We start from the raw sequence: 27,469 nt of genomic DNA on the forward strand, positions 1-27,469 counted from the left end.
AGGGATGCACTGGGCTGTGTGCACACTGAGAGAGCAGTTTGCTCTTCTCTTCAGAAGTGACCTGAAGGCTCATCTGCTGGGTGGGGAAGCAAACCAAGGAGCTCGTGGTCACTCCAGCTAAGTGTGCACACCTTGTCTAGTTCATGTCACCTGTATCCACAGCTATGCATGCCAGAAGCCAGTTCGACAGTGCTGTCAGCAGATAATGAGCTCTGAAGGCTGAATTTTAAAAAGTTTCAAAAGACAGTAGCAGACATGAGCATGTCTGGTTGAATTTGGGCAGGGTCTTGTGTAACAGAAGGAATAGGTGTTCACTACAGCTGCACAGATGGCATCAGTGACCTATAATTTCTGCTGTCAGATATGTCAGGTCTGCACTCTTGGGCCAGACCAGCCAGTTCAACACTAGGTCTTGAGGCTGCAGCTCTGTTTAGCTTCCAGCTTTTTCCCAGTGCTGTAGATCCCTCACTGCCCTGTCTGGGCTGCTTGAGCTCTGAGGCCAACAATACTTCAGGAATGTTTTAACAACTTTCTGCCTCGTCCTCTGCACCTGCTATTGTAATATCTCAATTCTCAGTTAACAAAAACTAAAGCTTCAGGCTCTCATACTTGCATGGAAATGTTGAAAGCATGAACCCTAAAGGCTAAAAGAAGCCAAAAGCCAAATAAAACTGTCCAGTGTTTATTTTTCATATCTTGTAAATTTAAATCAATATCATAAAACTGTTGGTACCTCAGTCCTGACAAGAGCACTTATAGGCCATTAAAAATGGCAGAAGACAAAGGGTATTTTAGTTGTTTATGCACTGTAGGAAGCAAAAAACATTTCCCATGGGCTAGTAAAGAGTCCAGGCTTTGTAGCTGGGAGTTGTAACAGCTCATACTGTCTGTGAATCATCATTTTGGTAGGATGGAGCAACAAGTTACCAACAGTTCAGAGATTCATTAAAATCCCCAAATTGCTTGCCTAAATGAATGCACAGTCATCAGCCACTGACAAAGAGCTCAGCTACAGGCTCTGTCCCAAGCAATCACAATGCTGACAAGGTGATGCATGTTTTTAGAAGGGATTTTTAATCTCCTGATAGCAAAACAAAGTTAGTGTTATACAAACAGTACAAAGTTTACCACAGGATTGAGCTTTAATCTCTGGTGGTTGCTTATTGACTGCAGAAGAAACAGAAGCTACTCAGTGAAAAGACCTCCTCGACATCCTGTTTGCAGGGAAACTTGAAGGAGAGGCTCTCACCCCCTGCAGCTTTCCCTGAAACCCACAGTAAGTCTGAACTGAGGTCTGAATTGGAAGACAGGACTGGGCCTGGGTTGTTTAAAATTCATGTTTATTCTGCCATGAGAGGACTTGGTTTACCTTAATGGGTTAATGATGGTTCTCACCTTTCTAAAAGTCAGAAGAGCAGAAGTTGTGACAGATGTTTTAAAGAATGTCACAATCTATATATGAAGACTTGCACTATCAGCAATGTTTGATGTCTTGAAGTCAGAGAGAGAGCAGGCTTGGAATACTTACACCCCCTGCTACCTAATGCCTGTCAGAGGAGACAGAAAAATACTGAAGAAATCAGTTGCATTTCTTCTTCCTCTTCCAACAAGTTCCTCATCTTGGGCTCTTTACTAGCAGAGAACTGTGAGTCCTAATTTTCAGATGCAGACACGGGTACTTCAGTCAGTGAGACACAGGGTACCTGCAGTCTGACAGGTTGTTTCTGTGTACATAACCTGTGTGTTTATCTGTGCCAGAAGTGTACAGCATGGGACACACGGGACTGATTTTGGTGAAGCTTGCAACCCTGGCTAATCTGCAGTGGGAGGTTAATCCTGAAAACGAGGATACTTACTTCTTCCTGTACATTTTTTAGAAAAGTCAGACTGAGCCACAGCTGTTTTAAAACTTCATGTTTCCACATACCTTGCTAAATTCCTATTTTAATCAGTGCCATGGAAGTAATTGCAACAAACAATTTAGAAAATTGACTTTGTCTGTGTTTTGTACATATTTCTGCACATACGGGGTTGGTTTGCTAAAACATTAATTTGCATAGCTTTTATTTCTTGCTACTTCAAAAGTATGTAAGTGCAGGCACTTTCTGGGCAGCATTTATGTTGGTTTGATTAGACATCTGGGTCACACAACTTCACTTCCATTCCCTGAAAAGCTGAGGGTAGTTCTCAGAAACATGTTTCATGTTGTGGAATTTGTTTTTTGCCAGTGTTTTCTCATGGTTTGTCCAAATTCTGTATGTTCCTTTTATAGTATATATCAATGCTCCAGCATGTAATGCAAATGCCCCGAAGATATTTGTTAGAGAAGAGAAAGGAAGATCTGTAGAAAATGCTTTGTTTTTTCCACAGCACTGGCCTTGACAGTGATTGGCACTCAAAGTCTGGACATAGTTTTACAGTGTGTTCATGCTGGAGCAGGTTAGATGTAGACTCTGTTTCCAGATTTCATGATCTTGAATTCCATCACTGTGCTCCGTAACTAATTGTTCAGTCATGGAGCTGTCCTTAGGGGTAATTTAACAAATGATGTTCTGGGACAACCTTTGAGCAGAATTAGTGGAACAAATAATGCAGCTTGTTTTAAGATGGAACTTATGACAGAATTACACAACTGAAATAGCAGAGGACCTAAAATGTCCTCTTCAGGCTGCTGTTTAGAACAGAATGAAGAGAGGCACAGCGATGCAAGCTTCCTCCTGCCTCTCATGGCTGCATCTGCAAGTTTTCTTTGTAGTAGGGTAGAGGATTCATAGACTGATGTGCAAGATAGACCGAGATAACCTCTCAGCAGCTCTTCTAAGACAGATGGCTCTAGGTTTTGTATTCAGTGACATAAGAGCCCCTGAAAGAGGGAATGACAGTTTAGGGATCTAATTTCTGCTCCATGTTATTCTTTTCTTCAAGGTCCCCTGCACCTCTCTCAGCAATGGCTATGGTGTGTCTTTCAGACTTCGAAGCTTATGCTAAGAAGTATTTACCCAAGATTTCTTGGGATTATTTTGCAGCTGGAGCAGACGACTGTACCACACGAGATGAAAACATCCTGGCATATAAAAGGTAATGTGAGGAGGAAATGAAGGGGGTTGTACGGGGACCTTTTAAACTGTTTTTGTGCAAGTGTTTGGACTTCACAAGCAAAGACACCTAACACCTTGTCCTTTCCAGGTGGGTCCTTTCCAGGGGGTCCCCAAGCTAAATGCAAAACCTGAGTGACATATATTGTATGCTCTGATGCCAGACTGAGTATGACACGGGTTGTATGAGGCTTTAGGGATGCTGAGGGTACAGGCAAGTGCTAGGGTAGGGTAGGGTACAGTGTGCTATGGTATGTGTGGCGTGACAGGAAGGGGCACGAGTAGCTATAATAGAATAAAACACAACACTGAGCTCCTTGTGAACAGCAGGAAGCCTATGTGCAAGTAGGGTGGGATTTGGGGAACATGCTGCAGAGCCTGAGGGCAGACACACTGTACAGTGAGGCCTGGTGAAGTGGAAGGCTCAGCCCGGCTGCAAGTAGAAGGAGCCTGGGGATGGACAGTGGGAGAACAAGACACAGTGAGCCGAGGCAGGAGATGCAGAAATTAAGTACTGTGGCCAGTAAAGCAGGATTAATGAAAAGTAGAAGTGACTGAACTGCTGGCTGAATTGACCTCTAAAAGCAAACAGAAAGGACAAAGAGTCTTTGTTGTGTGCTGTTCTCTTCATTGGCTCACATACCTGCTTTGCAATTGGTGAATGAAGACCTGCCTTCCATGAAACTTCAGAAAACTCACTGAACATCTACTATCCTGAAGGGGTTTTTTTGCCTTACAGGATTCGTTTCCGGCCACGTATGCTGCGGGACGTATCCGTGACGGACATTAGGACTAAAATCCTGGGAACAGAAATCAGCTTTCCTGTAGGAATCGCCCCTACAGGCTTCCACCAGCTAGCATGGCCTGATGGAGAGAAAAGCACAGCCAGAGGTACTCTTCTGCTCTGGTGCCATGTAGCAAAAAGGGAGTTGCAGAAAAGCCTCAAGAAGCTGTTAGGATGACTTGAAGTGTGACTGAGAAAAATTTTCAGGCTTGAAGGGGCAAACTCTGTTCCCACTTTCTGACACCCTGCATGGGAAGCAGTATAGATGTGCTTCTTCTCCAGCTACCACCATACAAATTCAGCCCCATGGAGTCTGCTGCAAACTTAAAACAAGGGCAGTGGACACATTTTTGGCTCACACCAAAAACCACATAAGGTTTTCAGTCCTGGGGGCTCTATATGTTTTGTGAAAGTGGTAAATGGGACTCAGACTGTGAATTCCTTGTTACTGGTTAAGAAATGTCTCCCTTGGAGAAAAAGATACCCCTTTTCACAAATTCTGTGGTGGGTTTGGGGAGCTGACCCCTAGAAATATTTTTTCATCTGTGTACACTGAGTAGATTTAGCAGTGCATTCCTGTGAGGACTCAGTCATAAAGATAAAATTCATGCTTTTTAAAAAAATGTAGTTGCAAAATGAAAGCACAGCTTGGTTAATTACCTCTCCCTTTTCTGCTTTCTTAACCATGGACCAAAAAGGGTGCATGGTAAACACAGTCTGTTAATTCCGGGGGCACAGCTGCCCTGTGCTTTGTAGGATCACATGAAACAGGAGTTCGGGTGGTCTCTGCAAACAGTGCATGGTTTTGTACCTGATGTCTGGCAAGAATGTTCAAATCCCTTTGTTTCTGATTCCTTCCCAACCCCTCCCAAGCGGCCAGAGCAATGAACACCTGCTACATTGCCAGCACCTACTCCACCTGCACGCTGGAGGAGATCTCCGCAGCCGCGCCCGGTGGCCTCCGCTGGTTCCAGCTCTACATCCACCGCAACAGGGCAGCGTCCCAGCAGCTGGTCCAGCGGGCGGAGGCCTCAGGCTTCCAGGGCCTCGTCCTCACCGCGGATCTGCCCTACACAGGCAAGAGACGCGACGATGTCCGCAATGGTTTCTGTCTTCCTCCCCACATGAAAGTGAAGAACTTGGAACAAGCCTTTGAGGTTTGTAAAATGAGCCTGTCCTTTCATTCACTGCGCTGGCACGTACCACATGAGACAAAAACCACTGGGTAACTGCTGCCTTGGCATTTGCTGTACCGGGGCGTATCTTCTCCCCTGCTGGTTCTGCAGCATCCTGGCTTGACCTCCTGCCAGACTGGATTCTGTCTTCAAAATCCCCATCCAGCTGCCTTAGAGACACTGATCTCCACCCCCATTGTAATTATTCTCCTCCAGAGACGTGACATTTCTGGAGCTGATGAACATGTCTGTTGGCAAGTTTGATTAGTCTGTTCTAGGGCAAGGAAAGACACCAAGGGACCTGTGTATTGTTTCAGCCTGTTGTTTCCTTTTGGGTGTAGGGAGATGACTGGTCTGAGTACGGACTGCCACCCAACAGCTTGGACCCTTCGGTCACCTGGAATGATATCTACTGGCTGCGGAGCCTGACCCGCCTGCCCATCATCATCAAAGGCATCTTGACAAGAGAAGATGCAGAGCTGGCAGTGAGACATGGAGTTCAGGGAATTATTGTGTCCAATCATGGAGGAAGGCAACTGGATGAAGGACCTGCCACTGTAAGTGAGAGAGCACATGTCCCACCTTTTCCCTGTTTACGGTCTGCACGTTTGCATTAACCTGGGTATCTCTGTGCCCGGGTTTGTGTGTACACTTCTGGTGGACTTGAGTTTGTCCAGTGGCCATGGATGTGTGCAGATGTACTTTAGCTTTAAACTGGTGAGGTCCATGCCCTGACAAGGACTACCTATTGAAGTATTTCCTCAGCTTCTTGGGAGGGTTCTGTAAGTATCACAGGACCCATGTAAGTGCAGATAAACTACTGGCCTACGTCAGGAAGAGTTTCTGCCTGTGTCTCCATTAGCTGGTGCAGTGCACACAAACTCCTTGCGCATTGCAGCAAAAAGAAAACAAAGCTCTGGAACCAAAAATGTACAAATGAGAGCATAATGTATTCTCATTGTTCACATCTGTCAAAACATGCAAAACAATGCAGCTAGATTTAGTGAGAGGTCTGCTTGCGTATTTACAGGCTCAAGTCTAAGTGGAAATTTATTGACTTGCATGAGCCAGAAAAAGGATAACTTATCTGGAGAAAAATTCCCCTGCTTTTTAATTTGTACAAAGAAATCATGCGTTGTTTGGACGTGTGTGTATTTCACTGGCGTAATTTGGCTTCTGACAGTTTTTCCAATTGCTCTTATTTTACAGTTCTGCATTGCACGGTATCTTATGAACTTTCTTTTCTCGGTTTTCTTTTGTAAAATAAAAATAGGTACCAGGGAATTCTCTTCTATTCTACGTCTAGGCTGACAATAATGAATAAAAAAAATTAATAAAACAAATGCTAAAGGCATAATAACAGAAATGGCATCCACATTTAGCTGCTCTTCTACCTTAAAAGTCGCTTTACATACACAGACAAGGAATAGATACCTAGTTGGGCTCTGCTATTCTTCTGGTGCAAAGCCTGGCTCTTGCTGAGCTAGTCCTAGAAAATTTCAGCCTGAAGGTTTTCAGCTTGACATTCAGAAAAAAAAAAAAGAAGATTAAAAGAAGGCAAAAGGGTATAAAACACTGCAGAAAAGAGCCTTTTGGCTTTGCTCTGAAGGAGAGTTAATTATGTTTAGTGCAATGTCCTGCCCCTGGTTGTACTGCCTTTGGGGTCAGCATCTCTGTGTGGTGCTGCCCTGCAATAACATCCTAGGCTCTAATCCATGCTGGACTCTACAGAAAAGACCTTGGGGAATCAGGAGACCTAACCTGGAAGAAATGATTGACTGTACTACACAGCAAATGAAACTCTTCACAGATGCTTTATGGGGAGGCACTCAACAAGTGGTCACCAGGATTAAGTTGAAATGTAAGGTTAGGTAGTTTGAGCAGTAGAAGTTTGACATCAGTCTTTTTTGCAAACAGCTGTATCATTCATCATTGTCTCAAATGAAAGTAAAATGTTGATTACAGTTATCCCATTGAAATTTATGTTCTAAATCTTTCATAAATCTAGTGAAAAAGTTACTTTTTCACTTATCAAAAGTGATAGCAAAGAATATCAGCATAAGCAGAGCACTGGAAAATGGCATTAAGTATCTGGGAAACAGAACAGCAAGCTGCACATTGTTCTGCAGCGCCTGGTGCTCACTATTTGTGATGCATCATCACGTTTCATTTGGAGACGGTATCCTACTAAAGCATTGCATCCCTGCCTGTCTCTTTGGAATATATCCTCCTTCTCTTGGAATCAAAAGCTGCCCTCAAGGTGAGACTGGCTGCTTCTTTGCAGATTGATGCTCTGGTTGAGGTTGTGGAGGCAGTACGAGGCAGAGTCGAAGTTTATGTGGATGGTGGAATACGAAAAGGAAGCGACGTATTAAAAGCACTGGCACTGGGAGCAAAATGTGTCTTTATTGGAAGACCAGCTTTATGGGGCCTGGCTTACAAGGTAAGGAGCTCTGAGTTCATATGCCTGCTTCTCACACTCTCCAGCACTCCTGCAACTGAAGTCACAGGGTTTTCACCAGTGCAGAATATATTTTTTAATTTTGTTTTGCTGAGTTTTAAGTGGAATCATCCCAAATTGAATGAAACCCTGACATTTCCTGTGATTTAAAAATATCACTGAATTTCACAATTTCCTGGGGTTTTGAACAAGGAGATTTTGAAGGTGATAACATTGTTTTGTGGACCTGATTTCTTGGTGTTGCAGTTTGGCACTAAAATACTGTAGGACTCAGAAAATTGGAGCTGGGCTTATTTGCCAGAAAGAGGAGTCTGACAATTTTATTTGCTTTCAGCAAATACTTGGGAACAGTACATGATTTTGATACACCAGTTTCATAGCAGTGCTATGAATTCTTCAGAAATACACATAGAACTCCATCCCACTGATGGCTGAAATATTTTGGACGAGGCTGAGCAAAACTTTGTCCTGGAGATGCCTGAGTTTTCCACTGCTATTTCAGTTCCAGCTTTGCTGCTTAGCTCCTGGCATATTTCTATGATCCAGAGTCATGAATTAGGTGTCTTATCCAGAAGGTAAACACAATATAATTAAAATTAAAATATTATTGTACTGGTTGGGTTTTTTGCTATTTTTTTTTTCTTTTTACACTCTGGATGGAACCTTTCAGAATTTTCTCTAAAAGAAAAGATACTTATTTTTATGGTCTAGAAACATTTTCTTTCTTTTAAATGGCACTCTTGTCCAGTGGTATGATTGCTGTGGATTCCAGTAGCTAGGCTTTGTGGAAGGAATTGCCTGTATCTTCTGAAAAAACCTGTAAGAGTTGGCAGTACTGTTTGTTTTGCCAGTAAACATCAAAAAAGGGCCTAAGATGAAAAAGATGTTCCTGTGAGTTGCCTGCACTTTTTCCACAATGCAAACAGAAAGGAGATGCGATTTGGGGGGGTTCAGTTGTGCTTTGGTATTGTATTCCATGGAATCTTCCTAAAGATGTATCTCAGTGGCATTACCATAGCATACAACAGAGGAAGGGCACAAACACGTGCTAACATTGTCTGCACCCAAAGCATTCATTATTGCAAGACATAAAAAGAAAATTTAAGAGAAAAAACATTTTTAATTCCTCCAATATTTTATAGGGAGATCAAAGTCTTATATACATTTTGTTGGCTTTTGAGCTTCTTGGTGTCATACAGAGAAAAACATATAGTCTATTGTTTTTAAAGATTCAGTCCAGTATTTGAATAAACTACAGTTTCTGAAGTATATAAAACTCTCATTACTTCATAAAAAACTGTCAGCATTGTAAGGCTTGACATTTTAAATAGCAAGCCCACTGGTGGGGGAAAACAGAAAGCTTAAAAAAAGAGCCAGCTACAAAATGTCAGAAGTGAAAAACAGCTTTGTTTTCTTTCCCTGTTCAGATGTATCCCAAAAGGAAAAGCATCTAAATTAATCTGTGATGAACTGAGCACATCCATCATATCATTTTAATCATTCATCTGCATGAGAGACTGGAATTGGCATGGACTTAAGGGACTATCCCAGCTCTCAGGGTGCAGGCATCCTGCAGCACTGCTCCGTGCCAGTGCTCCTTTTACCCTGACTGCTTTCTCTGTTGGGGCAGGGTGAAGAAGGTCTTCAAGATGTCTTGAGAATTCTGCAGGATGAGTTTCGCTTGTCTATGGCCTTGGCTGGTAAGTATTTTTTTGTAATGGGTGTTACAGAGGTTTCTGCATGCAAGCCCTATAAAATCAGGAGTGCGATGGATGGATCACAAAAAGAGAATCCGCAGGAGCTGTGCGGGTTCTTGTTGCTATACTTGAGGAGATTCTCTGCTTCCTGTGAAACCACTTGGCATTCCAGGTGCCACAGCCATCAAGTTTGCATGGAGGGAGTGGGTTAGAGCAGCTTTGTGACCCAAGTAAAGAGATGCAAAACTCCTAAGTATAGCCAAGCAAAACTTGGTATTTCTGTTCTCCTGGGAATGGCAGCATATGTTTTTCAGGACTTACTTAGTGTTTATCAAGATAAAATGCAACTGATTTTTTTTCTGCATGAAAAAGTCATTAAAAATGGATGCAGAGTTTTTCTCTGTGTGTTGGAGAATACAGTCTGTTGGTAATTACACATGCTTTGAAAGCCTTTGAGTCTCCTCCAAGCTTTTACTCTCACTCTGCATTTCTCACTCCTGCTCCCAGCTGTACCTGCCCTGTTTGACCCCTCACCAAACAGCAAATTTGCAGAGCTCGGTGCAAACTCCAGTTTTACTCATGAACAAGTGGGTGGTGGGCACTGGAACAGGCTCCCCAGGGAAGTGGTCACAGCACCAAGCCTGGCATGGTTCAAGAAGCATTTGGACAAGGCTCTCAGGCACACGGTGTGACTCTTGGTGTGTCCTGTGCAGGACCAGGAATTGGACTTGATGATCCTTGTGGGTTCCTTCTAATGCAGGATATTCTGTGACAGTTAAGTATGACATGCAGATCCAGTGTAGAAGTATTCAGACATCAGCATGCTCTAGCAGCCATGAACTCAAGTGGATAGCAATGTTGACTGGGAGATTGGAGCCGAAATCTGAAATCTGGTTTTATGGGCTACTTTTTCAAGCAGTAAAGATTCCTGGTTTTTTCTCCAGCAGACTTTTACAGTTCTTTACATGCAAAGGGGCACAGGATTCAGCAAAAGTAGCAGGTTGAGATCCTTTTGCTGGAGCTGTGAAATTCATTGAATCATTTAATCTTTTGGGTTGGAAAAGACCTTTAAGATCGTCAAGTCCAACTGTTAACCCAGCACTGCCAATTCCACCATGAAACCATGTCCCTAAGTGCCACATATGCCTGCCTTTTAAATACATCCAGACCTGGTGACTCTACCACTTCACTGGCAGCCTAGTCCAGTGCTTGATAACAATTTCCAATCTAAACCTCTCCTGAGCACAGGATTTGAGGTGCAGCCTCACCAGGGCCCAGCACAGGGGGCCCAGCCCAGGTCCTGCTGGCCACACCATTGCTGATAGAGGCCAGGATGCCTGTATCACACCTGGGCACACGGCTGGCTCATGTTCAGCCAGCTGTCAACAGCACCCCTATCCCACCCCTATTTGACCAAATGAAATGGGAATGCCTATCTCCACCTCCGGCCACTTGGCACACAGCAAACCCGGTATCTTTCCTGTCTACATTTTTCTGCTGACTTGACTGGACCAGATTTCACCCTGCTCAGTTTATTATAAAAATAATTTTTTTCGTGTTTCTAACTCTTCTTGTGGGGGGAGTCCAGTGCCAAACCTCAAGGCTGAAGATGCCATTGAGGAGTAGAGATATCAAAGTACCAACCTATCCCAACCTGGCTCATACCAGACTGTGATTCAGAGCAGGGGGGCTTCCAAGCTTCATCCATACACCTTTCTCTCTCACCAATGTTTCATTTATTGCAGGCTGTGCCAGTGTCTCAGAGATTGGCCAACACCTGGTTCAGTTCTCAAAGCTGTGATCAGCCTCCTGCCGTGCCCACCAAATAGAGGCAGCTCAAGCTGAGGCCCCAGCCAGACTGAAGATGAAAAAGGAGGTGCAATAAGTACCTTATAAGGCCTTCCAGAAGCTTCTGAAGAGATTAGGAAAGGCTCTGTGTTCGCACAGGCTGCACTCTGCCTTTATTGAGACCAATGAATTCCTTAAGAGTTTGGGTAATTATTACTTGCTTAAATACATTACCTATGTTGGGTCTTCCTCCAAAGTTCTGCTACACTGGACAGCCAGACATGGAAAACTACATGTCCTGCTTTTTCCACTTGTCGTGCCAACGCTCACTGTAACTCAATCCACACACCTCTCCTGCTCTGGGACAATAAATGTTCAGGCTGCTATCTTTATGGAAAGACCATAGTTTGGTGTTTCCTGGATCTATTCATAACAGATATAGAAACAAGATGTATAAGCTACCAGGGACCCCAGCTACCCTTTGAAGGTGGGGACAGTTCTTGCCCACTGCTTCTAAATGCAGAGCAATGAAAGAGTGGAGCAGAGTACAACTTCTGGGGCAAAGAGCCAGCTCTCAGTGTGCAGAGCCCCTGCCTCACCCTGCTTTGGAGCTGGAAGATACCCTGGTACCCATTTCCCTGGAATGTGCCGGGGGACCCATGCTACCAAAAAGTGACCTTTTGCATAAACTCTACTTCAAATTGGCCCAAAGGAGGCAGAAGGAAGGAGCTAACCCTGTTAGCTCATTCTGTTTAGACTTTAATTTCTCTCAGAGATAACAGTGTCTGCAGTGATCTTCCAGAGGCCTTCACACAGAGGCCTTCCTCTCTGTTCCAGTAACAATAAACCTTGTCAGCAGACTGACAGCCTGGCAGATAAGACTTGGGAATTACAGCACATCACACACGTTGATGGATTCCAAGGATGTACAAGAAGAGAATGAGACAACTGGGAGTGCTCAGTCCCGAGAAGGCTAAAGGCAGGGGGAGGGGGGATCACATCGCTGTCTTTTACCACTCACTTGGATCCAGATCAGCTTCTTGGATGTGTACAGTAAAAGGGTGAAAGGCAATGGGGACAAGATGCAATGAGGAAAATTCCAAGTAGAAATCAGTGGGGGAAAAAAATCACCATGAGGGCAGTCAGATAACTGCAACATAGGGTTTGTGAAACTTCCATCATTAGTGATATTCAGAGCTTGACTGGTCAAGGTCCAGAGCAACCTCTCTGACACTGCTGTGAGAAGAGGTTGGCACAGAGATCTCCAGAGGCTCCCTTTAATCTGAATTGTTGGGGGATATCACAGAATCATAAAATAAGAGCTGCACATGAAATGTGTACTCTGCCATACCACTGTGCTGCCATGATCAACTACATGGAGCTGCAGAGGCAGCACATGTATCTCTGTGAAAGGCTGCAAGAAAGCATTTTCTGAGAGAAAAGCAAAGATATTTGGTGAGTGAACTTAAACTAAGACATCACAGGGTTCAATCAGGCTGAGTCTATTTAACAAGCCCAGTTTTTCCAAGACATTGAGAGTTTTCTGTGATCTGTATTAGGCCTGTGCCAATGCTTACCAAAGTTTTATGCCCCCTTGTCTGCACCCTGTTCTGCTTTTTGTACTTGACTGTTGTGAATACCTCTGATACCCATTCAAGCAAGGTTAAACCTTACAAAAAACTGTCCCTGAAGATTGTAAACATGTGGGTTAAGGAGCAATCAAACTCTGCTGCTTCCTTGCATCCCTGGAGGACAGGACAGAGAATCAGTCTACTTACAAGGGTAGTTTATCTACAAAATGGATCCAAATATAAACATTTTTCTTTGGCATATGATGCAAATTTCTCCAGCCTTTAAATATATGATTCACCCATCAAGTTCAGCTGAGGAAATAGTAAATGGAAAAGGAGATAAAGGTTTGTTTCTACTTAATTGCTCAACTTATGTGCTCTCTAATATAGCAAAGACTACTACCAGAAGGTTTTTTTGATCTTGGAGATAATGTCTGAAATGTTTACAATCACCTTTCTACTGGAATAATTTTGGTAGTACTGAAATAGGAGATATTTTCTTTGTCAGATTTGAAGACACAGAAACACTGAAGCCCCTTAAGGTGGTTTTCTTCACACCTTGATTAAAGTGTCTTACAACCGTTCCCCACTATAAGAAGTTCAGAGTCTGGTGCAGGACAGTCGTCCAAAGGTTAATTATTTAAATCTTGTTCCCTCTTGTCAATGTATAATTAGAAGAGAGGAAAATGTTTCCAGGAGGGAACAGTGCCCCCCACCCTGAAGGGCAGAAGTTTTCCTTGAGTAAATCTACAGCTTAAAATACAGCCTCTCTCCCAGAGCTGCCACCATGTAAGCATTTTGAGCTTACAGGCATACAGTGGTAAGAAACACATTAATTTTCCACATCAGAAGAAACATGAATTTTTTTTTTTTTTTTTGTGTGTGTGTGTGTGTGTCTTTTTGGTCACAATTACTCTATATTTTGAAATCAAAAGGTCCAGTTAAGTAATGAGCATGCTTTTGCTTTTCCCTGCTTCAGTTCTCATCACTCTGGGCAACAGGGCAGACTTTAGAAACCCCTTTCCTGAATTAAAATTCTTTCTGGACAAAAAGATGTCTTCTCCCATTCTCAATCCTGGATAGCCTGATTGATTGCAAAATTGTTTTACCTGATTCCATAATAAACAGCATTGATAACATTGCAAAAGTACATGTTATCCTATCTAAAACTTCCATTCCTTGCAATGTTATTGCATATAATCATTCCAGTACCATGATACAGTTTTTTCCTGATGCTGCTGGGAATTTTCCCTTCACTGTTTCTCTTTCTGTTTTCTCCACTACACTCCCTCCCAGTCCCTTTTTCTCCTTGTGACAAGGCTAAGAAAACACATTCTCTAACACCTGCCAGTCATTGCCCCAAAGTTTCTGTCACAGTAAGCACCAGTAAAGTCAGAGGAGCAACACTGTTCCTGGGCCAGCAAATCAGGGACACAGCCGGGATGGGACATGGCATTGCACATACACTAAGCTATCCACTTAATCCATGTATAGCATTTCTCCAACACACCCCAAAATGTACAAGCTCTGATTTTCTAAAATTATGCTCTTAGTCATGCAGTCCATTCTACAGCAAAATATCAGATTGTGGCAGCTTTGTTTTATAATGAAGTCAAAGAGAAGGAAGACAAGAACATAGTTAAAAAATGTCTATGCCTCAACACCGAACGCAGCGTTGGTAAACTTTTTAGATACTGCTCAGTTATATTTTAGTCTGCAAGTCCCCTGCCTGTGCAATAACTCTGAAGTTCATCAAGTTGTTCCTGGTGGTCTGGGGTCTGGTGGACTTTGGCCTTGTTGCTCACTGGCACCAGTCTGGGGTGTACAGCCCATTCCAGCATCTGCCTCCATGTCCTTTGGGGAGCACCAGAGCCAGTCTTGTCTGCACAGGAGGAGCTGTCATGCCACCCAGCAACCCCACCAGCAATGTCAACAAGAAACAAGGGGTGAAAATGTTGTCTGTAGGTGAGACTGCAGGAAGCACCAGTAGGTCTGAGCTGGAATTGAGCAAATTGCTGCTGTCTGACCACTGACATTCACAAACAGCAGTTCAGATGAAGGCTGCTATGTAGTGATGTATCAAATTCCCTCAAACTAAACCAAGCATTTGTCCGAGTAGTACCTAAGAGGACAAAAGAACAGCAGCAGTAAATCTCCCTACAGTCCCCTAAGCAGCACTCATATTCTCATAGAAGCACTACCCCTGCTAAACTTGGTTATTCTAACAGGCAAGCTTGGTGTAAGAGAGCATTTTCTATCCTAAGAGGCTGTGTGGTGTTGTCTGGTTTTATAATGCCTCTTTAAAGCATTTTATTTCCTTTCTAAAAGCAAAAGGAAGCCCTGTTTCAGAGAATGCTGCTTGCAGCATCAGGCTTTAGCCAGTTATTTTTCCTTTGAAAGTGCACAAAATTAATTTGCAGCAGCTTCTGATAAGAGCATACAATGTCAAGGTCTTGACTGTGAAAAGCCAAGGAAAGAAGCACTGATAACAATTTTTTTAAAGCTTTGTTGGGGTAAGGAACAGATTTTCAAGGATGCTGAGACTGAAACAGTTGCCAAAACTTCATCATCCGTGTCAGCTAGAAACCTTTCTCCCCCAAAAGAAATGGTTTTGCTTTCTTCCTGTCACATGCAAGCCCAGTTTTGCTCTAAAAAAGTGTGGCATGCTTCTTCTACAGCTTTTCTCCAGGGCTGTCTTTAATGAGTGAACAAAACCCATGATAGAATAAAAAAAGGAGCTTAGCAGTTAGTGGCACGAATGGAAACAAAGCATTTTTAGAGATCCATTCCAGCTATGCCCCAAATCAGGGATCCCTTTTCCAGTGATTTCAGCCTAGTTAATGGTGTTGCTAGATTTCTTCTTTGCAACTCAAGGCCTTTTCACTTAAGGCAGCTCCCTATTTATCTTCCTTCTTCAGCAGGGATGTCAGCCTATCCCTGTGTGTGAGAGAGAGAAAATACAGCTGCAGTCAGCGTGTGCTGACAGACCCAGGAAGGCAGAGCTGGCACTAGGAGCTTCAGGCTAATGCCTAAGCCCTGCTCTGGTCTCACACTAGAAAACAGTTTTGAAATGGAGTGAAATGCCAGGGAGAAACACCTGGGTATTTTCCCTGCAGAGACACAAACAGCCTGACTTTTACTAGGTACTCTTGCACAAGACATTTCCAGAGGTGAACCTTTCCCTCCTGCAGCTTGAATTTAACTCTGATGGTACATTAAACAATTTCATCACTTCAAATGCCTCTAGTATACTGAACAAATACAAAATCCCGGGGGTTAGTTTTTGATCTCACACAGAGAGAGTGAGAAACCCATGTTGTAATGGGGAAGCCCAGTACACCCAGTATGGAAGCCCAGAAAATATACAGCACTAGAGTCTACTCCTCAAACCACTCTAAATAGCTTGTCCTGCTATTTGTATTTAATTTTAATGCTCCCTACCTTCAATATTGGCACAATTTTGCACAAGGAAATGCAGCTAGAGAGAATTATCAAGATGAGGGTTTATTCTCTGAATATTTAGGGATGCAGGACCACATCTAGGCTCAGACCTCACTGCATCCAGAGCCTTCCACTTCGGTGGGAGTGGTGTGGAAGCATCACATTCTTTTGCAGCAAAGGAGCCATTCAAGAGGGAGGGGAGCAAAATGACTGAGGTGGTGCTCTGCAGTATATAAATACAGGCAAATCTCCCGCACAGTCTTCTGAGTGCTAGAGAGGTGGAACTGAGACTCGAGGCAGACTTTTGTGGGAAACCTTTGTGGGGTTTGTTTGGCATTGAAGTTGTTTTTGAGCATTTTCAGATTTGTTAATTTAATTGGTTTGTAATGATTTGTAAAAATTTTTTCTTTGCATGGGAAAAAATGTAGACTACTTCTGAATAGGAATAACTAGCAAAAGTAAAATATGCTTAAAAAATTGTTTGATATAGGGATTAAAGTTTGATTTTCAGTATTGTCTCCTTCTGGTAACACCCTTTGATTTGTAAAGTCTCCAGAGGTTGATGTCGTATGTTCATTCTCTCAGGCAGGAGGAGAGCCAGCAGGAGAACCAAGCTCAAGACACAGTGAGTTCACCACCGAGGAGCAACCCAGAGCAATGTCCCTGGCTGGGGTAAGCTGCCTGGTGACAGGAGCAGGAGGATTTCTTGGCCAGAGGATTGTGTGCTTGCTGCTGGAAGAAAAGGAGGAGCTGACTGAGATCCGACTGCTGGACAAAGCCTTCAGCGATGAGGCACTCGGCAGATTCGACAGTAAGTGCCATTCCATGAGGACTGTGTGTGCAGCTATGTGTGTTGCTGTCCCACGTGGGGAGCCTGGAAGCCTTTACCTCTCATCCAAACCAGCTTTGCAGATAGAGGTTTTATCTCAAGGAAGCCTTGCTTTATCCCTCTCTCTCCCCCCAGCACAAAAATAGGGTGCAAAATACGAAAACAAGAGTGTTCTTGTCAGGCCCTGAGGCTTCTTTATGCTGTTCATGCAGTAAACAGGCTGTCTTAAACCTGACTTCTATTACAACAAAACCCACAGAGCAAAATTAGTGCAAAAATCTCACACTTCTTCTTGGGGGAAAGGGAAATGCAAGCATTGCTATACTGTGCTGCCTCTGGTATGCCAGACTAAAAGGCAGTGACAAAGTTGTGCGTACAAATTCTAATGGTTTTCTTCAACCTGTGATTAATTAGATTAATACTGATCTTCTGGCTGAGAGCTGTGGTGAGGTATTTTTAAAACTGCTTTTGTTGGTAACATTATTGCAGTTTCCTGTTTAAGCAAATGCTAAACACAGAAGAGACAGGACCCATTTGCAAAGTGCACGGCAGGACTCTGCCTTCTTGAATGGACTGGAGACAGCACAAGTGAGTGATGTGCCCAGTGTCAGAGACAGTCTGTGGCAGGGAAAGCATCTCAGAGTGTTTAGTTTTAAATGTCCTGTTTATTGAGATACTGAGCACATCTATAAAAAGGCACATAGGGGGGCTAAATTCAGTCAGGTTCATAAGTCCTTACATTATATTTACTTGACAATAACTTCCTCCATCATATCTTCGCTGCAAGGCTTCTTCTCTACAGGCAACTATATGGGAACCCTTGAGGAATATCTCTGTATGATTTGCTAAAGTGCCTTGATCACTCTATAGAGCATTTAAGTGTCATCAAGGAATAGCAACAGTGCTCCAGAAACGTGGTACAAATTGCACAAGCCTTTATCATGTTTTTTTACAACTCAAACTTCTTCCTCATTAAATCTGACTCAGCATTTCACTGAGGATTTCTAGATGCCCTTGAGCCTTGCAGCAGCCCTTCCTGCTCTGGGTTCCAGAGAGTTTCCACAGAAACAAACCCAAAACCTGCAGCTACAGTAGAGGCTGAAGCAGCAGGACTGTGTGTGTGGTTTAGCACTGATGCAGCAGTGCAGAGGCATCTACACTGTTCTAAACCAGATGAGTTTTTTGGGGATAATGGAGCATCCTGGGGAGTGAAAACAATTGCTTGTGTGGGCACAAACTTGGCTGAACTGCAGCAAAGGTTTTGATGGTTTTGGGGTTTTTGTTAATAGGCAAGTTCTATGCCCTTTTTCCTTATCCTCCCTTCTTCCTCCACTGAGCACTGCCCACACACCCCCTCTCCTATTCTTTTAACATTCCTTCTGCCTATCTGAGCAGTGCAGGAGGTAGGGAAAAATCAGTTACCAAAGCCTTTTTTACCCTATTTACCCAAACAGGTAGTAGGGACCATAGATTGACATTCCAGATGTGTTTAAACAGATTTGAACTCCTGCACTTTGACTGGCAGCTCCTCTGTCTGTATCAGCCCTTGTGGTTACATCTCTTCTAGTGTCCTGCCAGTCCCTGTGCTCGGGACTACCTGGAATGTTTCCCTACCATTCCCTTTCAAGCCCTTCTCTATCACGGTGACTCCTATTCCAGGTGCGGGGCTGCCACAAAACCTGTTGGTGGGGCTGGAGTCTTCTGACCTGCATTATTTTTACTACAGGGACTTTTACTGGCTAGCAGACGTTGTCTGGATTTCTGGAATAGCCAGGAGCAGAGCTGAGTGGGTTTTTTCCTCACTAATCTCTTCAGCACCTTGCACTTGCAATATCTGCTCAGAGTCAGGGCTGTGGGTAGTATGACAGAAAAGTATGTGCAAGTCACAGGTCTTCATGCCAGAAGGTGCTCAGGGGCACTCCTCTATTGTCCAAAGAACTTTCCTGCTGAGAGCTTGACCATCACACTCAGTCTGAGTAGGAGAGTGGCAATTGTGGTCTCCCACAGCCCCAGGGAGTCGGGGATGATCCAGTCCATGTCGAGTGCTGTGAGTTGGAGCTTATCCAGTCACACTGTGTGGTTGAGAACGAACGTCACGTTGAACATGGTATTTGGTGCCTTGGGTTTCTTACCTCCCATCTCCGCTTCTGATTTACCTTCCTGCCTTTCCTGTGCTTCCACTTACACGATTCTTTTTTGTTTTGTTTACTGTTGCATTGGCACTTCCAGAGAAATCAAAATTCCTATGTTGTTCTTAAGTTTAGGGCAAATGTTCTGACTGTATTGCTGAGTCAAAAACTGCTCACAACAGGACACTGAATTTCATTGAGAAACTATTGCATTTTCAAGCAAAAACTACCCCATAGCAAGCAGGGAATTTACTTACCACACAGAGGACACAGAAACCACTGGTGAAGAAGAACAAGCTTTCCCAGTGAGTAGGTACTTTGTCATAATCACTTTATGCAAAAATGGAGAGCTGACTTGAATTTATTCTGTTCCTCCCACTCTGACCTACCCACACGTGTTCTTTTGATGCTTGGGCAATGGTTTGTGTAGATGGAAATCAATTTTCTCTCTGCTGTCCACCTCACACTGAAACCACTCTCTGTGAGTCGCTGCTTCTTTCCTCTCTTTGCTTCCAAGCTCACCTGTAGTTTTCTCTTCACCCAGAGCAAAACAAGATCAATCTGCTGATTCCTGGCATGCAGCTGATGCTGCTCAAGTCAGCAAGGCCCATATTGTACTTACCATGTAGCTTCTGCTGGCTAAAATGGAAGAGAGGAGCAGATATCCTGACTCGTATCACACACACAAAAAGCAAGCCCAAACAAGGCACAAAGCACCTAGACAGCAGATTTCTTGTGATCAGCTTTAAAAGGGGCAGGCTTCTTCTGTACGTTTCCCAAAAGCTTTGATATGTATGTGGAAAAACTTCCATTTTCCTAACTCCTGCCTGGGCACTGTGATCACTTTGAAGGGGTCACATGTCAGAATTTATGTTGTGAAAACTTTTTCTGTCTGTTCTTGGCATTATTGCAATCCCACAAAGCCTTATTCATGGAGAACATCAACTTAAGGGCAGTAAAAAGACTAATATTTATTAGAGCAAATCTGACTACCAGGTGCTTAATAAAAAGCCCAGCCCTAGTCTGACACTTTTGCATCCATGCAAGTAGAGGTCAGTGTGAACCTTCTGGAGATGGAGTCCTAGGAAATGAATGCAGTCTGTAAAATAAAGGAGCAGAAGAGAGCACGTGGCAATGACTGTGCTGGGGAGGGCAGGAACTCTAGATTTAGTAACAGTTTTGCAAATGTTTCACAAATCTTAAATCTCAGACCAACTGTGTGGTGCGAAAAAAAAAAAAAGCCTCTTAAGCCTGTTGCATCAGAATAATTGTTAAATTGATACAGGGTTACATTCTAGCATGCTACAGAGAAAATGAGATAAAACCATTCTAAAAGATATTCCCACTCAGTTCCAGATCCCAACAGCTGTCTCTCTCAGTGTTTCCTATTAAGGACATGGGATGAAATACTGCCTGCTTTGGAGCTGGTGACAAAGCACTTGGGTACATTTCAGTCATGGCTGAAGCTAAAGCTGTACAAATTAATCAGGTTTTTCTCTAATCTAAAAGGGGCATTTGATTGTGCTGGAAGAAGGACAGAGGCTCTGCCTGTGGTGCAGAGTCCCTGCCCAGTAGCTGTGCCTGGGGAGCCACCTAGTGCAGCCACAGCAGAGGCTCTCAGAGGACTTGCTGCAATGACACCACCTCCTTACAAGCCATGGGTCATGCTGAGATAGTCCTCTCCTCTCCCATGGTATGGCTGCAGCCAGGCCAGATGACTGAGCAATGCAGAGCAGCATTGCCTTGGACTGTAAATTCTTCCAAGTGATCATCTGGTGCTGGCTCATGTTTGTGTAGCTCTGGGCTGCAAAAAGAATGCTTCTGCCCAGCACAGCTTAGGGAAGGATGGCTCTGAGACCTAGAGCTCCACTGGCATCACACACAGCAGCTGCTCTGGACGGAGAGGGCTTAAAAAGCAGGATTTAATCAAGCCAGGGCTGAGGTAGCTCAGGAGAACAGACTTGAGAGTTCAAATATGAACCAGAAAGATGTGCAGGCTAAAAATGACCCCACAGCACAGACACTGAAATGGAGCTGGAGCTGGAGTTGGAAGAGGCACTGTAAGTCCTGGCCAAGGTACAAGTAAAAGATGTGTAAGAGCTGTATGTAATTTCTTAGAAGAGCTGCAATACAGGCAAGGTAAAGGGGCAGAAAGTAGGTATGAACACATCCCTGTGCTCACATGCTCTGGGTGGAGAGAGATCATTCATCACCTTGAAGACAGGAACATGCAGTGCCTGTTCAGTACACTTGGGTTAGCACATCTATAGCCAGCCAGTCCCCAGAACATGCACAGCTAAAACTACTCCTCTGTGAACTTTAAAACAGTCACACCTAAAGGAAGCTTGATAGCAGCAGAAAAGATTTCTCCTTAAAAAAATAAAACAGAAAGGAACATGTTGCTCCAGACCTATGGTAGGCAATGCAAAATAAATTTCTATTTAGCCCTGTAAGTAGCATTTGACAACAGAGTAATTGGGAAATGCCTTCTGTTTCACAGCCTTAAAATATCCCTGCTGTTCCTGGACAGTCAGCACCTGCCAGGCAGGGTCAGCCCTTCACCACTCCTTCCAATGCTCTTCTTAGGATGCCTGTAAGGTCTTGTGCTCTGTTTTCTGCTGCCCTGCAGAGTTCAAGGGTAAGACTGAGGTGAAAATCCTGGAAGGGGACATCCGAGATGTGACATTCCTGCACCGTGCCTGCCAGGGGGTGTCCCTCGTCATCCACACGGCTTCCCTCATTGACACCCTGGGCCTCATCGAGAAGAAGCTGCTCTGGGAAGTCAATGTAACAGGTGAGCAGGTGAAGCACCTCTCTCAAACCCACGTCTATGTCCTGATCACCATCTGCTCAGGAAAGGGAGCACCTGTCCTGTGTTCGTTATGAGCCAGGTTAAGGGGGTTGTTCTGCATCTCGTGCAGAGATACCTAAGGGTGCAAAGCCTGTGTCTGTGCCGCCCCAAGCAGTTCTGGGCCTCTCCACACCCAGCCTTCCACTCCAAGGCAATGCAGGACCATTCACTCTTGTCAACACTTACATACGCCCATCCTGAGATCTGCACAGGCTCTGCCTTCAGTAGTGACAGTCATAAACCCACACTCAGTGGAACTTTCTGAAAGGAATTCACATCTGAAATCCCAATGCCCACCTCAGAAATTGGTTCTTGTTCTCTCTCCCCACATAGCATCCCTGCCTGTGTACATTTTTCAATTTTTACAAATACTGCAGACTCTGGCTGCAATTACAGAAACGTTGCACTGATCCACAGCCTGTGGTTCTCTCCTTGCTATTCCTTTTCTTCTTCCTCTTCTCCTTTTCCTCCCATTTGCCAGAAGGCAGTTGATAGGAACAAGAGCTCTCCCACCCTGAGCTTATAATTTGAAATTCCCCAACAGACTCAAAGCTATGGGAGGGAGGGGTTTCAATGACTCAATGATGGGATGTTCCCTTCTACTAAGGAACCCCCATTCTTCATGAAAGATCAGATGAAGGGAGAAGGTTTAGACTTAGGAATGGCCTGCGTAGCATCAGTTGCCAGGAAATTTAAATGTATTTCCTTAAAGAACGACTTCACCCCCCCATCTGTGATGCCAAAACCCTCAGTGCCATTCAGAGAACTGGTACAACCTAACCTGCATGCCCACTGACCTCCCTGGCTGTGTTGCTTCAACAGCTTGGGGGAGATTTGGGGAAGATGTTCTTATTTACATGAACGGCTTTCCCAGTTCTTTGTTCCTCTCTGCCACAGACACGGGGCTTCCTCACAGGAAAATAAGGAGCATACCTGTAGAGGCATCACTTTCACAAATACTGGCTGCTCACCAGTGTTCAGAGGAACAGAGAATTCTTGGTAGTTGAGTTGTTTCTTACATGTACCTTAAAAACAGTGGGATCACATTTTAGCTGTTTTAGCATGGCTCACTGCCTGTACCACTAGCTCCCAGACCCTTTCATTTCTGCTCAATCAAAGCCACAAATTGTCAGTGATCAAAAAATAGAGCCCAGTGGGCAGCCTCTTAGGCCCCTGTCAGGAGGGAGGAGCAGAAAGGCAAGTTCCTGGAAACCCGTGCATTGGGTAATACGAAAATATACATGGTTGGTAGCTCAGAAAGAGGATTTGTAAAGCTCTGTCTTTATGACGATACTCCTGCTACAATCTGGTTTTTCACAGCAGAATGTGTTGCCTAAACACATTTTTCCATGGGGAAAAATAATTTTAAAAACAATTACAAAAAAAAGAAAAATCAAACAAATATTAAAATGTCCCAGACCCAGAAAGCTCTTTAGCTCTGACTCCCCACTACTCACTCCCCTGCCAACAGTGTCTGCCTATGGGTGAAGAAAGCCCACTGGGCCAGTGAGGGTTAGCTGAAAACATTTGCTAGAATTAAATACCATCCACAGTCGTGCTGCCAGAGCCAACTGACCACAAGGTCAGTCAGTGGATACTGCTGCCCTCTCTTCCCTGTTTCCTCCCATTTCCATTCTGATGCTCTTCTGGCTTTCTGACCAGCCAGGGCACTGCTATGTACTTCACAGTCTTGCAGGATGAAAGCTTTGTTTCTCCTAGGAAACAGAACTTGTACAATATAAATGTTTGAAGAATCAGAAGTGGATGTTCACAAACCACAAAGGACAGAAGAGAACAAGTTAAACATGCCCTGATGCAGGGCTTTCCTCCACTGCCACACAATATCTCAGAGCAAAAATATCTCTTTAGGAAGGAAGGGAAGCAAATTTTGAAAAGGGAGGGAATTGAGAAAATAATTTATTATAATCTAAACAAAATACCTTCTGTGAACCAGATCCTCAGTCAGAAGGGCAAGCAAACCACGGAGACCCGCTCACTGAATAAAGCATGTAATAAAGTAATAATTTACTTTATTACATGCTGTTTGGAAGACACTCAGATTGCTATTACTCTAGGAATCTTTAAAGTTTTTACATACAACTCTGATTTGCAAATAAACCACATTTTATTTGGGTGAAATTCATCTTGAACAGATACCAACTGTCAAGATAACTTTATGTTTGCTTTTTTTAAAACTTGCTATCTCATTTGATTTTATCAAGCCCTTCTGCACTTTATTACTTTCCCTCATTTTCTAAACAGTATTGACAGCAGGAATTAAGCTATTATTCTTAAAATAATATAAAAAAATTATTTTTTCCAGATTACCCTGGCTTGTATGTCATCTAAACATAGTGACTTGCATGAACTCATTTTTCACATTCATTTATTCCTGTCTGTGTAACTTTTTTTCAGTGCACTTCCTTAATGTTTTTGAAAGGCTTATCCAGATTTGTTTTCCATTTGTTTCAATTTCTTTCTTTTTCTTGTTCAAGCTTAGAAAGAGGAATTTTGGTGCCCTAACAATATTCAGTTTAATAATGCTTCCTATTTTTCACTCATTCACGAGTCCATGTTCTTGGCTGTTCTGAACCTCTTTAATTCATTATATTCGTTTCAGTCACACTAGTTTGATCTGCATTGTGCTGCCTTCACTTGTTGCTGTGACAGACTGAGCAGAATTGGAAGATAATTTATGTGCCTCATTGCTGGTGTTTGAATTCATCCCCTAGATTTTAGGCTACACTCTTCTGATACTATATCAGTCATTTTAGTTTAATGTTCCTTTGCCAAAGATGTTTCCAAATGTCTTTGAGCTGTGTCTTCTCTTCCAAAGTCCACTGGCCTTTTTACACTCAATTTCTCCCATTACACCATGCACAGCAAATAAGGCAATTTCTGCCTCAAAGCTGGGTGGAAAAAGAAGACTCTAAATGCAACACATTAAAGTATTTATGTCCCCCTTCAGTGTGCTTTCCTTGTTTAACCTTCTTGACTATTTGAAAGACTGAACAGTTGACCTCTGCTGCCCCCAGTGAAAGCATTATGATAGGATTTTAAAAGTAAGAAATCCTGTACTACTGCAAAGAAAAGACAGAAGATGCCAGAAAAGGAGGCATACACACATAAACATCACTTTTCTCACTGCACTTTATGATCTTTGACTTCATGTTATTGTGCCTCGCTTTACCATGTTTCTCTTCAAGCCCTTCTCTTTAGTCAATTGAATATTGGATAGATTTGCACTGGCTGTGATGGATTTTGGGGCAAACCTTCAGGTCTTGTATTAATTCTGTCCCTTCTTAGCAAACAACCCAAGAGCATCCTCACGCCTGAAAAACACAGGCTTCAGCATAGAGCATGGATGATGCCTAAGGAGAGGGGCAGCTTCTGAAGGTCCTCTGCCTTAAGCCAAGTCAATCCAACCAAGAGGCACGAGTTCCTGAATCTGTGGTCAGTACCCATGCTAAGTTAAGGAAGGGCAAAAATTTTATTCTTGGCATAAAAAAACCCCACAGCATGCAATTAGGACCAAATGTTCACCCTTGTTTAACTCTGGAAGGTGCACTGATGCTACTTAAATACAGATTCAGAGCAGGTTCAGTGTCATTGAATATACTGTCCAGTTCAGGACAGGATTCTTCCAGCTGCAGGGAGGGGAGATCTGGCCAAGCTCAGGCCAGAGGTGCTGTTTCTGACTTGAAAAACCCACTTCTTCCTGGCTGGGGAGCTCTAGACTGCCTTGCATGTTTCTTTTTGAAGGTACTCAGCTGCTGCTGGAGGCATGTGTCCGCTGTAACGTCCAGCACTTCATATACACCAGCACCATAGAAGTGACAGGTCCAAACTGCAAAGGTGACCCCATTTTCAACGGGGACGAAGATACAGCTTATGAGAGCACATCAAAATTTCCTTATGCCCAAAGCAAGAGACTGGCAGAGGATTCTGTGCTGAAAGCAGATGGCCAGGTGCTGAAGGATGGTGGCACGCTGATGACTTGTGCCCTGAGATCCATGTACATTTTTGGGGAAGGGTGCCCGTTTCTCCAGGGCCATCTGGATAAGTGCCTGTTGAACAAGAACGTCTACCTGCGCTTCTCCAGGAAGGAGGCTCTGGTGAACCCTGTGTACGTGGGGAACATCGCCTGGGCACACGTGCAGGCAGCCAAAGCCCTGCGAGCCCCGCAGAAAGCCAAGCACATCAGGGGCAAGTTTTACTACATCTCAGATGACACTCCTCACATGAGCTACGCTGATCTGAACTACGAGCTGACCAAGGACCTGGGGTTTGGCATTGAGCCCCAGCTGCCCATGCCTCTGACAGTGCTCTACTACTTCTCGCTGCTGCTGGAGATCGTGAGCTTCTTGCTGCGGCCCTTCGTCCGCTACATCCCCTCCACCAACCGCCACCTGGTCACGCTGCTGAACACCCCGTTCACCTTTTCTTACAGAAAAGCACAGCAGGATTTTGGCTACGTGCCCCGCTACACGTGGGAGGAGGCCAAGCAGGGCACTGGTGAGTGGATCGCCTCTGTCATCCCCCAGAGAAGGCTGTACTTGCAAAGCAGCACTGCCTAAGCCTGAAGAGAAGCTGAAACCCAGCTAAGCAAGTAGGGCCTTGAGCCAGAGGTGAGCTCGGTGAGCAGCAGCAGCAGATCTCTACAAAGCATTTAAATGAATACTTTGTGTAAGAGCCCACTGACACCCCCTGCCCCCAACCTCGGAATAAATAAAAGTGAAATGTTCATTTGTTTGTTGAGTACAGGCTGATGAGGGTAACTGTACTGCATAGTCCACACCCACTTCTACATCTTTGTAGCACAAAGACTTATTTTAGCAAGACTCCGCAAAGTCTGTGGTGTGAACACTTCAGCTCTTCTTTCACTCCACACCACCTCTAAGGCTCTTGTAAAACACAACTCCTCCTAGAAGTATGATTGCACTTTACAAATGTGCACCACTCAGCTACACCCTATTCACTCAGTGCTTGCCAACCTCACTGGACAGGCAGCAGGCAGAAGCCACCTGATTGGAAAAGCTGTAACAAATCTTGCTCACTTTTTCAAGGGTGGTGTGCATTTCATGTGCTGTTCACCCAACAGTCAAACTTCGAGCACTGTAAGCAAAGAGAGATCAAAAGTACAATGTAAGTGCAATACAGTTTTAGTTAGGACAGTGTGTGCAGGGAGAGAAGGGACAGATTTGGCCAGGTGAATACTTCTTTATACTGATTTTGAGATAATTTTTGCAATAAATCTGGTGGGTGCCCAGCAGAACATCTTCAAGAAAATGAAAGGGAGAAAAATATTGCAGGACAGCCTTGGTCACGGAGGGGTTCCCACTGCAGAGTCAACGTATTTGTGAACACTGAGGAAAAATAAACAGTGCTGAAAAAAATCATGCTCTTACCACATTTCAGCTGGGAACAAAGGCTAACTTTAGCTGATAGGTACACATGTGCTGCCCCTGTGCTTCTCTGATGGCCACAGGAGCTTCTGCAGAATGTGTAATTTGACTTTTGGGCAAAAACGCAGACCTTGTCTGAACAAACAGATGTTTGTTTCTTAAACATACATCTCACTTGCTGGAAACAACTCTAAAAGATGGGAATTTCTCTGTTCTGTTTTGGATAGTGTGAACAGAAACATT

The 27,469-nt window shown here is 43.9% G+C and overlaps 2 protein-coding genes across 5 annotated transcripts; both read left to right on the plus strand.

The window, feature by feature from the left end:
• Positions 1 to 1,186: 1,186 nt before the first annotated feature.
• On the plus strand, positions 1,187 to 13,704 carry HAO2 (hydroxyacid oxidase 2). The gene is made up of 8 exons (XM_048295507.1): positions 1,187 to 1,276; positions 2,926 to 3,078; positions 3,835 to 3,986; positions 4,753 to 5,036; positions 5,396 to 5,611; positions 7,339 to 7,497; positions 9,146 to 9,215; positions 10,958 to 13,704. Exons 2-8 carry the CDS (start codon positions 2,948 to 2,950, stop codon positions 11,011 to 11,013), a joined length of 1,068 nt encoding a protein of 355 aa, XP_048151464.1. The 5' UTR covers positions 1,187 to 1,276; positions 2,926 to 2,947; the 3' UTR covers positions 11,014 to 13,704.
• LOC125321994 (3 beta-hydroxysteroid dehydrogenase/Delta 5-->4-isomerase-like) lies at positions 9,165 to 26,567 on the plus strand. Of its 4 annotated transcripts, none has more exons than XM_048295502.1 (4): positions 9,165 to 9,215; positions 16,598 to 16,823; positions 21,600 to 21,764; positions 25,584 to 26,567. In XM_048295502.1, the coding sequence occupies exons 1-4, from the start codon at positions 9,186 to 9,188 to the stop codon at positions 26,396 to 26,398; spliced, it is 1,236 nt and encodes a 411-aa protein (XP_048151459.1). In that variant the 5' UTR covers positions 9,165 to 9,185; the 3' UTR covers positions 26,399 to 26,567. The 4 variants fall into 4 exon arrangements, with proteins under 4 accessions (XP_048151459.1, XP_048151461.1, XP_048151460.1 ...); XM_048295504.1 differs by lacking the exon at positions 9,165 to 9,215 and adding an exon at positions 12,369 to 12,455; XM_048295503.1 differs by lacking the exon at positions 9,165 to 9,215 and adding an exon at positions 16,254 to 16,336.
• Positions 26,568 to 27,469: the final 902 nt, after the last annotated feature.

This window comes from Corvus hawaiiensis, chromosome 2 (genome assembly GCF_020740725.1).
Source record: "Corvus hawaiiensis isolate bCorHaw1 chromosome 2, bCorHaw1.pri.cur, whole genome shotgun sequence".
Taxonomy (NCBI): Eukaryota; Metazoa; Chordata; class Aves; order Passeriformes; family Corvidae; genus Corvus; species Corvus hawaiiensis.